The following is an 18,347-nucleotide window of genomic DNA, read 5'->3' as shown; positions in this document are numbered from 1 at the left end:
GTCAGGCTTGTGAGCAGCCATAAACTGATGTTTTTTCGGGATGTCACAAAGTTTTGTGTCAAACCGAAACTTGAATCACCCACTTCCCATCCATTGTCTGCGATTTACTCTCGAGTAACATTAGGCTGACGCAATGTACACTAATAAATGGATTTGTGACTGCTAGGTTACCTTGCATGAATGCATAGCAGTTGCAAATCCAGCTATTTATGATCGTAAAGTACTTAAATGACAGGAAGTGGATTTGTGACACTTGCCCAGTGTAAATGCAGGTGATGCTCTGTGTTGGTGTTCTGGTGTTTTCTGCTTTCTTTCATATAGTCTGCTCCATTGGCAACACCAGTGCGGATTTCAGACTGCCACCACTAAATGTCTCTTTCTCTTCGCAGATTACAGTACCAGCGAGCAAAAACAGGCGTGTAAGAAACATGAGCTGTATGTGAGCTTTCGTGATTTGGGCTGGCAGGTACGGGTGCGAATTGATATTGTTTCAACTTCCCTTACATCTCCGTGTGTTTTGTTTTATCCTTGTCCTCTGTCGTGTGTAAATACTCTTATCGTATGAAAACAATGGTTTAGCTCTTCATGCCTCTGACGTGGCCACAGGGTCCTACACTATAAGATTTATTGTGATCAACAGTGACCTTGCTAGGTGCATATTTGTTACTCAGCCAAGTTATGTCGATTTGGATACCTGCTTTATCATTTCAGCTCGACCGCAGTCGGACTCTTAACCACAAGTCTGTACATTGAGTTCTAAGCTTCCGGATTCACACCGTAGCACGTGCCCTCATGATTTACGCCTTCCATTTTCCAAGTCTTCCGTTCAGTTTCTTTGCAATATTCATCTCCTTAAAGTAGCTTGGAGTTTTGTTAAGGATAGCCACGAAAATGTATCCCCATATTTACAGGCAAGTTGTCTTTAAATTTCATGGCTGTTTTATACTTACATATCTGGTGATATAAACACAGTTGGTTGAATTTTCAGAGAAATATTATGTTGATGTGGTAGGGGAGACTTAGCAGGAGCCCCAGGTGTCACTCATTGGGTGTCAGCCTCACGCTTCGGCGTACAGTTTCAACTCCTGGCCGGTCTCAATGACCCAGAGAGTCTCACAATTACCTCACCCTTTGGCTTCAGGCTCTGAAATGTAAATCACGCACAGTCGTAGCTGGCGACTGCTTTGTACTGATGGAAGACACGACTCTGGAGAGACCGTGTCTGGAAATGGTGAGACAAAGGCCCACACTGGACAGATCTGTATGTGGTGAGGCATCTCACAGAGGGTTCAGAGCGGGAGTTTATGCGTGTCCGTCCTGGATATCAGATACTTGAACTATTTCCAGCCCGTACCCTGCATATGATTATTTTGATGCACATGTGGCGAATGAAAGGTTCATACCCTCGCACAAATCATATCAGGGTGCGAGCTTGAAAAGGAAAAGCTTGAGGAAATTCTTATTAGATTAGAAATGTCATGGCCCCTTTGTGTTGCATGTTGCTTTTAGTCCTAATTAGCCACACATTGACAAAGTCAGTAAACACAGCACACTGAATGATTATTTCCAAAATTCTCTGTTTCATTCAAGTGAAATGTACATGGGAAGTGGTTCGAAAGAGGCCTGACTTTGATTTATACTCGTGTAAATGATACCAGCACACATTTGATATCTGCACAGAAGTCGAAACGACTGCTCGTTTCCCACGACGGAAAAGCTAAAATAATATTTTCTGTGAAGAAAGTCAAACACGAAGAAATTGGTTTGCATAAGATAATGTAGCTCTCTCACAGGTTTTCTGTTGAACAGTTCTAATTGCTTGCACATTGCCTTCTCCCTGGCACGCACAATCAGGCATCAATGCAAACCTGCTAGTTTGAATTTTGGGATTAGTTGCCTCTTTTCCGGACAAGCCAAAGTCTATGATATAAAAGTATACAGAAGCCAAGCTTCAATCACTAGCAGTTAGTTAAGAAAACAACGTGTTCTACTGGAACCGTTTTATTAGAGCAACACGCCATTCTCAATGAAACTATTTATTGCGAAATAAGGCCACCGCACCAAGAACACACCTTCCTGTCCCCTGAACTGCACAATTTATTTTTAAAATATTGTTCATAATTTATAAAATGGGAGTCAAGCATATGTTCATCACCTTCAATGTGTGTTGAATGGAGCGAATGTTTGATGGGATTGTTTTGCGTGCCCTACAAAAACGTATTTACATTTCACCTTCAGGATCCCTGTGTCTGCAAATCAGATTATATTCATGTGCACCGGTGCCTGCCAGCTTTGCACAGACAATACCTGCAACACCCGCCTAGCACAAACATGTCACTTAAAGGCTAACTGGTACAACAGGGACAATTGTTACTTGTATCTTAAATACACATCATCATATTTCACTAGTGGCAGTGCAAATGGTGGAACATTGCTCAGCATTATTGCTCATTTATGTAATAAGGTAAATGTATTGCTTTGGCACAAGACAAAAAGATGAACATATATTTCACCATCATTTGAAACATAACTATTATTCAACACAGAACAGCTTTAATCGTTGATGCACAGTGTGAGTGAATAAGTGCAAGGTTGGTGAAGGGTAGTGGTTGCAAAGCAAATACTCTGTGCCCGTCTTCTACGCAAAGGTCAACAATGGCTCCGGTGTCACCAGTGCTTCATGAGTACTTTGCATTATGATTCACAACTGAAAGTGATAATCTAATCATTTCCGAATGTATTTTTTTTCTTCACATTTTTCCTTGAGATGAAATGGGAAACTGCAGTTTCACACGAAAGACTATGAAAAGGCCATCACACAATATTGTGGTTTAATAAAATTACAAACTGTTCTGTATTCAACATGTTCACGTTTACCTATGATGAAGTTGTTCACTCTATTTTAGAGGATTCTAATGTGTACAACTCTTAATCTTGTATCAAGTTTAATTGGCCGCACACTGCTCGTCACACCAGCAAGTTGCCCCAAGGAACTGTGGACAATGTAGTAGCGACGGCGAGTACGCCTATGCTACGAAGTGTATGAGTAAGTATGTGTCGCATTAGCCATCCCTGGACACGTGGACTGCCAGTAATTAAAAACAGGTAGAGTACCTTTCACGGCGCGCAGGTGCTGGTCCAAGACCTGTCAGTCCGCTGGCTCAGGGGAGCCGTAATGTATCAAGTTTAATTGGCCGCACACTGCTCGTCACACCAGCAAGTTGCCCCAAGGAACTGTGGACGATGTAGTAGCGACGGCGAGTACGCCTATGCTACGAAGTGTATGAGTAAGTATGTGTCGCATTAGCCATCCCTGGACACGTGTTTCGAGGTAGTTGCCTCTCGTCAGCAGGGAGCAGGTAAGTGTAGAGGGGTGCCGCGTGGACTGCCAGTAATTAAAAACAGGTAGAGTACCTTTCACGGCGCGCAGGTGCTGGTCCAAGACTCGTCAGTCCGCTGGCTCAGGGGAGCTGTAATGTATCAAGTTTAATTGGTCGCACACTGCTCGTCACACCAGCAAGTTGCCCCAAGGAACTGTGGACGATGTAGTAGCGACGGCGAGTACGCCTATGCTACGAAGTGTATGAGTAAGTATGTGTCGCATTAGCCATCCCTGGACACGTGTTTCGAGGTAGTTGCCTCTCGTCAGCAGGTAAGTGTAGAGGGGTGCCGCGTGGACTGCCAGTAATTAAAAACAGGTAGAGTACCTTTCACGGCGCGCAGGTGCTGGTCCAAGACTCGTCAGTCCGCTGGCTCAGGGGAGCCGTAATGTATCAAGTTTAATTGGCCGCACACTGCTCGTCACACCAGCAAGTTGCCCCAGGGAACTGTGGACGATGTAGTAGCGACGGCGAGTACGCCTATGCTACGAAATGTATGAGTAAGTATGTGTCGCATTAGCCATCCCTGGACACGTGTTTCGAGGTAGTTGCCTCTCGTCAGCAGGGAGCAGGTAAGTGTAGAGGGGTGCCGTGTGGACTGCCAGTAATTAAAAACAGGTAGAGTACCTTTCACGGCGCGCAGGTGCTGGTCCAAGACTCGTCAGTCCGCTGGCTCAGGGAAGCCGTAATGTATCAAGTTTAATTGGCCGCACACTGCTCGTCACACCAGCAAGTTGCCCCAAGGAACTGTGGACGATGTAGTAGCGACGGCGAGTACGCCTAAGCTACGAAGTGTATGAGTAATTATGTGTCGCATTAGCCATCCCTGGACACGTGTTTCGAGGTAGTTGCCTCTCGTCAGCAGGGAGCAGGTAAGTGTAGAGGGGTGCCGCGTGGACTGCCAGTAATTAAAAACAGGTAGAGTACCTTTCACGGCGCGCAGGTGCTGGTCCAAGACTCGTCAGTCCGCTGGCTCAGGGGAGCCGTAATGTATCAAGTTTAATTGGCCGCACACTGCTCGTCACACCAGCAAGTTGCCCCAGGGAACTGTGGACGATGTAGTAGCGACGGCGAGTACGCCTATGCTACGAAGTGTATGAGTAAGTATGTGTCGCATTAGCCATCCCTGGACACGTGTTTCGAGGTAGTTGCCTCTCGTCAGCAGGGAGCAGGTAAGTGTAGAGGGGTGCCGTGTGGACTGCCAGTAATTAAAAACAGGTAGAGTACCTTTCACGGCGCGCAGGTGCTGGTCCAAGACTCGTCAGTCCGCTGGCTCAGGAAAGCCGTAATGTATCAAGTTTAATTGGCCGCACACTGCTCGTCACACCAGCAAGTTGCCCCAAGGAACTGTGGACGATGTAGTAGCGACGGCGAGTACGCCTATGCTACGAAGTGTATGAGTAATTATGTGTCGCATTAGCCATCCCTGGACACGTGTTTCGAGGTAGTTGCCTCTCGTCAGCAGGGAGCAGGTAAGTGTAGAGGGGTGCCGCGTGGACTGCCAGTAATTAAAAACAGGTAGAGTACCTTTCATGGCGCGCAGGTGCTGGTCCAAGACTCGTCAGTCCGCTGGCTCAGGGGAGCCGTAATGTATCAAGTTTAATTGGCCGCACACTGCTCGTCACACCAGCAAGTTGCCCCAAGGAACTGTGGACGATGTAGTAGCGACGGCGAGTACGCCTATGCTACGAAGTGTATGAGTAAGTATGTGTCGCATTAGCCATCCCTGGACACGTGTTTCGAGGTAGTTGCCTCTCGTCAGCAGGGAGCAGGTAAGTGTAGAGGGGTGCCGCGTGGACTGCCAGTAATTAAAAACAGGTAGAGTACCTTTCACGGCGCGCAGGTGCTGGTCCAAGACTCGTCAGTCCGCTGGCTCAGGGGAGCCGTAATGTATCAAGTTTAATTGGTCGCACACTGCTCGTCACACCAGCAAGTTGCCCCAAGGAACTGTGGACGATGTAGTAGCGACGGCGAGTACGCCTATGCTACGAAGTGTATGAGTAAGTATGTGTCACATTAGCCATCCCTGGACACGTGTTTCGAGGTAGTTGCCTCTCGTCAGCAGGGAGCAGGTAAGTGTAGAGGGGTGCCGCGTGGACTGCCAGTAATTAAAAACAGGTAGAGTACCTTTCACGGCGCGCAGGTGCTGGTCCAAGACTCGTCAGTCCGCTGGCTCAGGGGAGCCGTAATGTATCAAGTTTAATTGGCCGCACACTGCTCGTCACACCAGCAAGTTGCCCCAAGGAACTGTGGACGATGTAGTAGCGACGGCGAGTACGCCTATGCTACGAAGTGTATGAGTAAGTATGTGTCGCATTAGCCATCCCTGGACACGTGTTTCGAGGTAGTTGCCTCTCGTCAGCAGGGAGCAGGTAAGTGTAGAGGGGTGCCGCGTGGACTGCCAGTAATTAAAAACAGGTAGAGTACCTTTCACGGCGCGCAGGTGCTGGTCCAAGACTCGTCAGTCCGCTGGCTCAGGGAAGCCGTAATGTATCAAGTTTAATTGGCCGCACACTGCTCGTCACACCAGCAAGTTGCCCCAAGGAACTGTGGACGATGTAGTAGCGACGGCGAGTACGCCTATGCTACGAAGTGTATGAGTAATTATGTGTCGCATTAGCCATCCCTGGACACGTGTTTCGAGGTAGTTGCCTCTCGTCAGCAGGGAGCAGGTAAGTGTAGAGGGGTGCCGCGTGGACTGCCAGTAATTAAAAACAGGTAGAGTACCTTTCACGGCGCGCAGGTGCTGGTCCAAGACTCGTCAGTCCGCTGGCTCAGGGGAGCCGTAATGTATCAAGTTTAATTGGCCGCACACTGCTCGTCACACCAGCAAGTTGCCCCAAGGAACTGTGGACGATGTAGTAGCGACGGCGAGTATGCCTATGCTACGAAGTGTATGAGTAAGTATGTGTCGCATTAGCCATCCCTGGACACGTGTTTCGAGGTAGTTGCCTCTCGTCAGCAGGGAGCAGGTAAGTGTAGAGGGGTGCCGCGTGGACTGCCAGTAATTAAAAACAGGTAGAGTACCTTTCACGGCGCGCAGGTGCTGGTCCAAGACTCGTCAGTCCGCTGGCTCAGGGGAGCCGTAATGTATCAAGTTTAATTGGCCGCACACTGCTCGTCACACCAGCAAGTTGCCCCAAGGAACTGTGGACGATGTAGTAGCGACGGCGAGTACGCCTATGCTACGAAGTGTATGAGTAAGTATGTGTCGCATTAGCCATCCCTGGACACGTGTTTCGAGGTAGTTGCCTCTCGTCAGGGCTGACGAGCCTTGGTTCTGCACCTGCGCGCCATGAGAGGTACTTGACCTGTTTTTAATTACATTTTGGCAGTCCACACGGCACCCCTTTACACTGACCTGCTCCCTGCTGACGAGAGGCAACTACCTCGAAACACGTGTCCAGGGATGGCTAACGCAACACATACTGTTCTTTTTACACATCGTGGCATAGGCGTACCCGCCGTCGTCACTACATTTACCACAGTCCTTTGGGGCAACTTGCTGGTGTGACGAGCAGTGTGCGACCAACTTTTGCACAATTTATTACGGCTCCCTTGAGCCAATGGGCTGACGAGCCTTGGTTCTGCACCTGCGCGCCATGAGAGGTACTTGACCTGTTTTTAATTACATTTTGGCAGTCCACACGGCACCCCTTTACACTGACCTGCTCCCTGCTGACGAGAGGCAACTACCTCGAAACACGTGTCCAGGGATGGCTAACGCAACACATACTGTTCTTTTTACGCATCGTGGCATAGGCGTACCCGCCGTCGCCACTACATTTACCACAGTCCTTTGGGGCAACTTGCTGGTGTGACGAGCAGTGTGCGACCAACTTTTGCACAATTTATTACGGCTCCCAGAAGCCAATGGGCTGACGAGCCTTGGTTCTGCACCTGCGCGCCATGAGAGGTACTTGACCTGTTTTTAATTACATTTTGGCAGTCCACACAGCACCCCTTTACACTGACCTGCTCCCTGCTGACGAGAGGCAACTACCTCAAAACACATGTCCAGGGATGGCTAACGCAATACATACTGTTCTTTTTACACATCGTGGCATAGGCGTACCCGCCGTCGCCACTACATTTACCACAGTCCTTTGGGGCAACTTGCTGGTGTGACGAGCAGTGTACGACCAACTTTTGCACAACTCTTAATCTTGCTTGGCACCGAGGAGGGGGACAATCAGACCGTCTTAATGGGGATTAGATGAAGTCTTCAAACCTACGTTACCCCCTCACAAAGGTGCAATACCTCCAACCACAATCCCATTATATCATTGATTTCGTGTCCTTTCTTTCCCCTAGACTGCTGGCTCTGGCAGCAGGCATTGTGACGTCAGAACTTGACATTAAGAAGTGAATATGACTCATTACAACGCATACTAATACCACGCGTGCCATTACAACGTGGGTATTACTACGCGTTCTCAATTACACCGACCTACCATTACATCGCATAATTTTACCATAAATATGCCTTTACTACGCTTGCCATTACAACGCAAAGCCATGCGTGGTAAAGGTATACTCATGGTAAAAGTATGGAAGGTAAGTTACACTACCCTGCCCTACACTAAACCCTAATTTAGTACCCCTGCAAGACCCTCCCCCTACCCTCAACCCTATTCCTCTCCCTACCCTAAAACACTACCCTGCATGACCCCCTGACACTACCCAAATCCTAAAACACTACCCCCAGCACGACCCTCCCCGGACCCCAGTCCTTTCCCTACACTAAAACACTACCCTGCACGACCTCCCTGACACTGACCTAAATCCCAAAACACTACCCTCAGCATGACCTTCCTCCACCCCAGTCCTCTCCCTACACTAAAACACTACCCTGCATGACCCCCCAACACTACCCTAAACCCTAAAACACTACCCCCAGCACGACCCTCCCCAACCCCCAGTCCTCTCCCTACACTTAAACACTACCCTGCACGACCCCCCAACACTAGACTAAACCCTAAAACAATACCCAGCACTACACACACACCCCACCCTCGACCCCCTTGTACCCTAAAAAAGTAACCCCCACCCTAGGCCCAAACCCCTTACCTCTCTCTCCTCGCGGTTCCTCTCTCCTCCTGGTTCCTGCTTCACGTCGGCTCTGAGGGGCGGTGCACGTCATTGTGACGAAACGGAAGAACCTCTGTTTCCTCACAATGAGGTGGATTGCCATTTTTTTCTTACATTGCATGCGTTGTAAAAGCGCATGCGATGTAAAAAAATGCGTATTAATGGCTACACGTTGTTAAATCGCTTGCGTTGTAATGCTGGCGATGTAATGGCATGCGGGAAACAGCCGATCGTAATGGCTGTTTCCCTTAGGAAGTTATTATAGTTGGGTAGCTACGTTATTTATTACAGACAACTAGAGATGTCACAATACACCTGTAGTAAGGGAATTGCAATACTCCAAATGAAATGCAAAGAGATTCAAGATTTCATTAAAGACACGGAGGCTAACATTATGCATTAGAACTTTTAATGCCACTTCACTGCAGCACCTTTAAAGAACACTCCACATAACAATCTAGACTGAAGACTCCATAGTCCATAAATAAGCCTTGCATAGAACACTCTTCTTCTTTAAATGCAGCTTAAACTTGATCTGATCCCTTTTCTTTCTTCTTATCTTCTCCTTTTCCACCTTCTTTCTCCTCTTCACAAAGATTCTATCAAAAAACATTAACCTGTCAATAAAAATATTCTAATGGACATTACACCACATAACATGTTTCAAAACTGTCCATAACAATGTTCATTCTTAAAACTGTAATCTCTCCCTAAATTAAAACATACTCCCTGTAATTTCCCGAAATACATCGTACCATCATCCTCACCTTATTTACACATCTCTTATAAAGGGTTGTGGTGGGAGGGATAATGTTAGACTCCATGTTTTTAATGAAATCCTGATTCTCTTTGCATTTCATTTGGAGAATCGAATTTCATTTCAAGACCGGAGGCTACCATTATGCATGTTGAAAGCCCTTCAACACCACATTTGACACATGCGATATTGGTATGAAATAGTTTCTTGCAAAAGTACCTGCATTTGACCAATCCGCCGCCTTTAAAATCTCCTCCTAACGACCACCTACCATGTACAATTTACTTGCCATCGCACTCCTCAATGAATGCTCTTTATACTGACATATGTCTATTCCTGCTTCCTTCATAACATTCTTTACCCACTTTGCAATGGTTGCTGAACTTAAAGCTTTATGAGTTTTCACATATGAAATCAATAACTGTTTCTCGCCATGAGCCCTGAATTCCATCATCCTTCTCTCATACTCCAACAAACACTCAACAACACACAATTTTGGATTACCTGTAAACCTAGGATAAAACATTTACTCCGACATGGTCTTAGTTCTCTTCTAAATCTCAAAATGAACTTCCTCTGGACCAAACAACCTACCACTTACCTCCAACGCTTTAACATCTGAACATCTCCGGTATGAAACCAAAAACAAAAGAGCTGCCAACTTCTCTGAAATTTTCTTATTATCCAAAAACCTAATAGCCGGCCACTCTACAAACTTCTTCTATCTAAAGTTAACATCCCATAATACTTCATAATGCATCCTGGCAGGCCTACGTAGTCTCATACTTTTCATAATCCTACATATCAAAACATTCCACCCTATAGATATCCCATCTATTTGCACATGACCTGCAGACACTGCGGACCTATAACAATTCAGAGCCCTGTAACTCAAACCTTCCTCAAATTTCTCCACTAAAAAATTCACAACCTCTACCACAGGTGCTTCCACAGAATCCAAACACCTCTCCATGCACCAACTACCCCAAAATCTCCACATTCCTTTATATCTACTCCTACTACTCAAATGTCCATGCATACTTCTGTGTCTCTCTCTCTGTGACCCTCCATACAAGTAGGCTCAGCACCCCACTCTGCACCAATGGATGTTCTTCTCCATCCCCATTCATTACTATTCCTTCCTCTGCTTCAAATAAATAAGGAACCGTACACGCTAGGTCCAGCACTCCTGGAAACCACACCTGAGAAACCCAACTTGGAGCCACCAACACTATCTGACATCTCTCCTATCTCACTTTCAACAGGACCCTCTGTAACATTGCAAAAGGAGGAGATGCATATGCTCTTTACCCCCTCCAATCTTTCAGGAAAGTATCCACAGCACTCGTTCCTGGATCTGGTAACCAACTGTAGTAAGTAACTAGCTGATTTGTCAATCTGCTCACAAACAGATCCACCTCCAGTGGTCCCCAAACCTTGTTTATTCTCCCAAATATCTTGCGATCTAACTTCCAATCACTGTTATCCCATAAATACCAGTCTGCTGAAACGTTCAATTCTCCTGGCAAATACTCTGTCCTCACAGAAATCTTCTGTTCTAAACAAAACTCCCCAAAATCCTTTGCCAAATCTGCCAGACCGCGAGACCTGCTCACTCCTCGCCTGTTATGTACGTCACAGCTGACACATTGTCCATCTTCTTCAAAACTGTCTGCCCCTGCAATTCTCTTTTGAAACTCTTCAGTGCATAAAAGCCTGCTTTTAACTCTAGACAATTTATATGCTTCACTCTCTCTTCCTGTGTCCACACGCCTCCTATTTTTCTGAACCTCCAAAACGAGCTCCCCTACCTCTTTGACTCGCATCCATCTCTACTACAAAATTCGGGGCACTTCCAAAAATCGCCTTTTCATTCCATGAAATCAATTCCTTTTTCGCTTCTGAACTCAATGCCAATTTGTCTCCATACCACAGACCCTTCGTCAGTGCCTCTCCTTTCAATTTCTGCAAAGCACGGTAATGTGAAGGACCTGGAAAAATTGCCTGAATAGAAGATGGCAACAATCCTATCACCCAAGTAAATGCTTCATTGTATCAAACTCCTTTTTTAGAACTAGCTTTAGTTATGTTTTGATCAACTTCACCTTTCTTTCTGGAAGCTGTAGTATCAACTCTGTTTCCACTAAAAATCCCAAGAATTCTAACTCTCTGGTCGGTTCCAAAACAGATTTTTCCCTGTTTATAATAAGTCCTAATAACTCCAACATTACAATCACATTCCTTAACTCCTCCTTCAATCCCACCACACTCTGAGACATTACCAATATGTCATCTAAGTAAACAATCATCCGTACTCCTCTCTCCCGAAAAAAAGCCGTAACTACTCTCAAAACATTTGTAAAGCACAAAGGTGCTGCTGAGAGTCCAAAGGGAAGACACTGAAATTGATACAACTGGCCTTTCCAATGGAACTGTAAATACCTCTGACTCTCCTCGTCCATAGGTATTGTAAAATACGCATCCTTCAAGTCTAATTTTACCAACCTATCGTTCCTCATTAACAAATCTCTCAGACAATGGATACCCTCCATTTTGAAGTGTCTGTACACAAAAAACTTGTTCAGCTCTCTCAGGTTGATTACCGGTCTCCATCCTTTCTCTTTCTTTTTCACCCCAAAAAATAGTACTTACGAAACACTTTTCTCTTTCTACTTGGCGCCTTGCCGCCCCCTTCTGTAACATTGAAACTAATTCTTCCTCCCCTAACTTCTCTAGATCTTCTCTCATAGACAACTCTCTTGGCTCCTTCATTTGAAATGGAATTTCCATAAACTATATCATATACCCTTCTACTGTCTGTAACACCCAAGGATCCTGAGTTAACGTTCTCCATTCTTCCAAAAACTCTCTTAACTAACCACCTACCATTCCTTGGGACAAACCAAAAGTAGTCTCTATACTCACCCTGTCCTCCTGAAATTTGACCTCGTCCTCTGAACGACCTTCCTCAACCAGCTCTTCCTGATCTTCCTCAATTCGGATAGTAGGTGTTTGAACTTTGAAATCATTTTCCTCTGTTCTGCATATAATATTGGTACTTCTGCATGCCCTGGCCAGCAGTGTGTCCTCTCCTACTAGCCCTGCCAGAAAAACTATTTCCAAAGATTTTTCGCATATTCGTTTGTGTCTTATCCAAGCCTGTGAATGTCGCCACGTATTTCCCTACATTCTTAACTAAACCTTCTCCAAACAGTAATCCTTTAGGATCCTTACTTGGCTCTTTATGAGACATGGCACCCAGCTTTGGACTTATTTTCATAAGAATGGCTTTCTTTCTCTCTGATATTTAACCCGTATTTGCATTTCCTAATAAAACTATAGCTCTCTGGCTCCAACCTCTGAGCAAGTCCATATCTAGCGGAGCCTCACTGACATGTGCCTCCTCCACCATATCCACAATCCTAGCTAGAGGTCCCAAGACATCCAAAAGTTTATCCTGGCAGATTTAAGTGACCTTTCTCGCCCTTTCCTTGGATCTCTCCATAGTCAGAATAAAAAACATATCAATTCCGGATCCAGATTGGGGGTTATGCAAACCTTCTCTTCAATCACTGGCCTTGAGTTCTTCACCTTTAACACCCTTCTCACTTCTCTGTCTAATGGCTTCCTAATCCATTCTTTAATGAACCTTCCCAAATGCTCCATTGGACACCAATCCCTACTTCTGTGGTGTCGAATGGTAAAGAGGGTGTCTTAGAACCTCTCCTGAAGCGGTATCATCGAGGCACCCAAATTCATCGTCCATCTCATCATTTTGCAGATCCAAAATGTACTCATCCCAGTCCTTCTCAACTGCTTCTGGACTATCCGAAATTGTATTGAATCCGTCCTTTTTTGTGCCGCTAAGGACTCCCTTCATATGTGTGCCGCTTAGAACATCCACTCTCTGTAAATGTATGTGTCTTGTAAAGCGCACTGCTGCCCTGAGGCGTCGTGGCGCTGTAGACCGCTGGGGAACCCGACCTGGCTATCCCTGTGAGATGGTCCCTCCTGGGTATCTCCAAGGTGAAACCAGGCATCCCCAGCGAATGAGGGGGGCCGTTGTGGAGATGAGGCAAGCTAATGCCCAGAGTTGCCGAGTGTGTTCCTGGTTAGAGTAGGTACCGAGGCGAGAATTATCGAGTCCGTTTTGACCCTGGTCCACGACCCTGCCGCGTCGGGAATTGAACCCTGGTCCCTGGCCGATTCTCTGCTTGCGGATCTGCCGCCTCTAACCAGTGAGCCACACCTCTCCACTCTCTGAGTGCCATCATAGACACCACTCCTTTTGATGGAACTCAAATCTTCCTTCCTTCTTCCTGATACAAATAAATCCTCCACATGCTTCATCTTCCTCATCCTTTTACCTCCTACGCCTACCACATCCTCATCATCCTCAGATAAAGAAAAAAATTCCTCACCAGACTCCAATTCTTTTCTTCCTCTCTTCCTCAATTCATTCCATCTCCTGCTGGATGATTTTCCTAATCTGTTCCTCATAGTTGCTTCCATTATTTAGTTCTCCACTACAGCCCTGCTCTGCATCCATTATCAGACTGCACACACCTCTCACTGAAGTACCCGACCGGATCCCCCATTTTGCTCCCACGCCCTTGCCTAGGATTTAGATTTTCTTCATAGTTAATGATCCAACTTGATACAGTTACTAGCCTAGAAATAAAAATAAAAGTGCCTGTGTCATTTTGTAGGTGCACACATGTGTAGTTTGTGTGCCTACCAAATGCTGTGGTAATATGCATCAATGTATTTATATATTTTTTTTATCTATGGTACACAGCACCAGGGATGGTTTTCAGCATGGTTAAAACCAATTGGGAAAAGCAAACTGTCACATAGGCATGACCCATCAGATTTAGTCCCTCGTTCCTTTAATTCAGACCATTGACACCAAGACATTTGAGTTTACGTTGTAGGAAAACTATCTTTTCTGCATGGCCTCACAGATTTTCTTTCTTTTTCTGGACTCTATATTTTTGATGGGTTTACAACTCTGTGCACTTTGCCCCTCCTAACGAGTCGTAAAGTGCCTATGCTTATCCTTAAACCATGATTACATTGGCTCTTTGCTGATTGGCACATTTAACCTGCCTGTAAGTCCCTAGAATATGGTGTGAAAAGTGCATCCAGGGCCTGAAAGTAATGCCACTCCTGGACTACAACACCTATTGTTCCATCAGCTATAGGGGCAGTTCAACCATGGCTTCAGATCTACCCTGTTACAGTGTACTGTAACCCTGCAGTGCAACCTATTAAAATAACCCTTTTTGACATGTAAAAACATCCCTTTAAATATTAGTATTTATCTTGGCCCCAGGGACGGTTACCTCCCCAGTGGCGGCCTGACTAAAGCAAAGTAGGGGTGCTACGTGGTCCCCCTCTTGGAACTTGTAATAGTCCTAGGGACCGCCATCCCCCAGAGCTGGTTTCTGCTATGTCCCGGGGTACCCACCCCAGGGACAAAGCTGTTTGCTGTGGCTTGGCAGGAGCTATAACCGCTCCTGCCAAGTCACAGCAAACACTCCACTTCCAGCAAGCGAGAGCAGAGAAATCCTCTTGCTTGCTGGAAGTGGAGTTTTTATCTGTTTCCCTGCCCGCTGTCAAGTGAGCAGGGAAACAGAGGAAACAACTGTTTTCATACACAGGGGGCTGCATGTTTAGTAGCTCCCTGGGTGGGAAAGCAATGCGGCTGGGAGCCTGAAGGCACAGCAGGGGGCTTGAAGCTCCCCCTCGATCCCATACCACACTGAGTGCCCTGGGGCCACCCTGGACAAATGGCCGGGCCTCGGGTGATGGGGTTTGTGGGGCCAAAATTGGCCTTAGAAAGGGGGCCTTGTGGCCCTCATCCCCCATTTGTTAATGGCTGGGCCCCAGGGGTCTCTGGGGCTGAAATTGGCCGGGGAGGAATGTCGCGTGGACCCCTCCCGTATTAAAAATACAAAAATGAAAAGGCCAGGCCCCAGTGATGGGGTCCCGAGCCTGAAATCTGCCTGGTGGGGTGGGGGCGAACACTCCCTTATTTGTGCCTGAGTTGAAGTTCTGCTTCTGTAAAGTACTAATCATCCTAACTTTGCGCGCATGGCCAAGGTAAAGCAAGTGTGTTTTCTCTGCATTTACTCCATGAAACGTTATCTGTATCCACGATGGAGGTGTTTGCATCCTTACTTTTCTCAAGCACAATATTGCGAGTAGTGTCTGTGACAAGGGGTGCTTTCTTGTCCTCTGCTGCTGAGAGCAGGGATCGTATTCTAAACATTTAAAAACTAGAAATATGTAAACTTGCCTAGAAACCCTGCCCATTTGGCCTCCCCCATATACATTAGTGGTATGCAAGTTCTTTACGCCCTTTTCCTAGGAAGATGGACAGCTTACTAAAAAGCCCCTGAGCGTGTTTCTCAACAAACTTGGAGACTGGGTCTAGATGCCTAGGAATACGATCACATCTTCACCAAACAAAGAAGCAATTACTACTGTAAAGTGCAAATCAACCAAGCGTGATTTCTCTGCAGTTCCACCGTGTAAAGTTATTTGATGAAGACTCTCAAGAGACAATCACAATGGTAAATTACAGACATGCAAAGTCACTGGAGGCATTTCCTTGGTGTCCTTTACACAGCTGTAGTGTAGGAGACGCACTATACATTTACCCAACAAGGCAGTACTTACTAATTAGCTAATAGAAAGTACTCCACTTAGGTAGAGGGTGTTGCACAAAATGGTGGCCGCTTCTTGGATAAATACGCAGGGTAGGATTGATTCTGGCCTGATGCTCATTTCACAGTAATGAAACCTCAACTTGAAGCACTTAAAGAAATAAAAAGATCAGGTGCCCGAGTTGAAGCTTCACTTCTGTAAAGTACTAATTATCCTAAATCTGTGTGCATGGCCAGGCAAAGTAAGTGTGTTTTCACTGCATTTTGAATGTTAAAAGTTATCTGTAATCCATGATGGAGGTGTTTACATCTTTGCTTTTTCCAGCCAAATATGTCACATAGTGACTTTGTTCTTTCTTGTCATCTGCTGCAGAGAGCTGTATGGTTTTACCTTTTAAATGCCCTAAGTAATGCCCAAAACCCATAGTACCACTCACACACCCACTCACAGACACACAGGCACTCACACACCCACTCACAGACCCACCCAGACTCTCACATACCCATTCACAGGCCCATAGTGTCAATCATAGACCCACACAGGCACTCACAGAACCACTAAAAAACCCACAGAGACACTCATAGACCCAATACAGACCCACACAGGCTCTCACACACCCACTCATCGACCCACTCACAGACCCACTCAGACACACACACACACACACTAACAGACCCACTCAGACACTCACACACCCACTCACAGACCCACATAGGCACTCACACACCCACTCTCAATGGTTATGGGTTACAGTTAGGGAATACAATTGAATAAATCCTTGGAAATTCACTGAAAAAAACAAAGATTTCAGGGACGTTATAGTTAGGCTCATATTTCACTCATGCAAAACCAGAGAATTTCAACCGTTATGGTTACCTGACCTAACTCTAACTTATGCCTTGCAATGGACTGCTTATGACCTCACATATTACATAATTCATGACATTGTCAGTGACATCACTGCTGACATCATCTACAGAACCTCTCACACACCCATTCACATCCCCATAGAGCATCTCATACACCCACTCCCAAAGAACCACTCACATACCCATTCACATACCCATGCAAGTGCTCACACAACCAAACACTCATTAATAAAGCCACTTATACTTCCACTCATGCATACAGCCTCTCACACAACCACTAACTCACCCATACCACCACTCATGCAACCACTCACTCACCAATACAGTCACTCACACATCCAGTCATACAGACATACAGACTCGTATTACCCACAAAAACATCCATACATCCACTCACACACTGAGTCAGTGACCCATACAGCTATTCATACACCTTCTTACTCACCCATAGCACCTCATCACAGCCACTCCCTCACTCATAGAACCCCTCTCATTCCCATTAACCACTTACATACCCATTCATGCATCCATACAACTACTTACACAGCCTCTCACTCACCCATATAGCCACTCACACTGACACTCACTCACCAATACAACCACTCACACACCAACTAAGTTAACCAAACACCCAATCAAACATTCCTCAATCACCCATACAGCCACTTAAATGCCCAGTAACTCAATCATACAGCCTTTGAGACACCCACTTACTCACCCATATAGTCACTCACACACCTTCTCACCCACCCATACAACCACTCACACACTCTCTCACTCACTAATCCCACCAAGCAACAGCAAACACTCTGCTTCCAGCAAGCAAGATCAGTTAAAATACTCCAGCTTGCTGGAAGCAGAGCATTTGTCCGTTTCCCTGCCTGTTGTCAGGGAAGCATATGCATTTCTTTCAGACACAGGCAGCTGCATGTTTATCAGCAGGTCCCTGTATCTCAAATCGGTGTCTGCCTCTTCAGGAGACTGGAAGCCAGTAAGGTGTGCAGGGGCCTTCAGGCTCCCCCTGCTGTCCCAATGCAGAGAAAGGGTTGGGGTCCCCAGGGTCACAATCAGCCTTAGGAGGGGGCCACGCTGCTCCCCTGCCCAATTGCCAAAAGTCTGGGCCCCAGGGGATGGGGTGCCTGGGGCTGAAATTGGCCTGGGGTTGTGGGCCCTATCTATTAAAAAAAAAAAAGGCTGTCCCCAGGGGAAGTTGTCGGATGCCCTGTCCACTTTCTCAACCACTCGACAAAGGGTCCTCCTAGCACATAACTTGTTGGGGGAAGAAGTCCCCTTCACTTCTGAGGGTCCTTGGGGGACAACAACCCCTCCTGTTACCTCCAGTAAGTCCCACACAGTGGCGTTGCTAGAGTTCATCCAAGGCTCTGCCCCCTTTCTGCACCACTCTGCAAACATGTCTCCTGGCACACTACTGGTTGGGTCCTTAACGACCTTGTAACCTTTGTTTTTTTAGTGAATTTCTAAGGTTGTTTTAAATTCAATTTCCTAGCTATGATGTCCCTGTAACCATTGTTTTTTTGAGTGAATTTCTAAGGTTTTTTACTTTTTTTCCTAACTGTA

General features: G+C 46.2%; 1 protein-coding gene across 1 annotated transcript in view; it reads left to right on the top strand.

Moving 5' to 3' along the window:
- BMP5 (bone morphogenetic protein 5) overlaps window positions 1-18,347 on the top strand; it is a 533,543-nt gene that overhangs the window by 483,440 nt on the left and 31,756 nt on the right. Inside the window, exon 5 of the mRNA XM_085610867.1 lies at window positions 390-466. Within this exon, the coding sequence (XP_085466993.1) occupies window positions 390-466 (77 nt within the window). The remainder of the gene's footprint in view (window positions 1-389; window positions 467-18,347) is intronic.

The sequence above is a fragment of the Triturus cristatus genome, chromosome 6 (genome assembly GCF_964204655.1).
Source record: "Triturus cristatus chromosome 6, aTriCri1.1, whole genome shotgun sequence".
Taxonomy (NCBI): domain Eukaryota; kingdom Metazoa; phylum Chordata; class Amphibia; order Caudata; family Salamandridae; genus Triturus; species Triturus cristatus.
The sequence above is the reverse complement of the archived record's forward strand: the minus strand, read 5'-3'. Positions and strand labels throughout refer to the sequence as shown.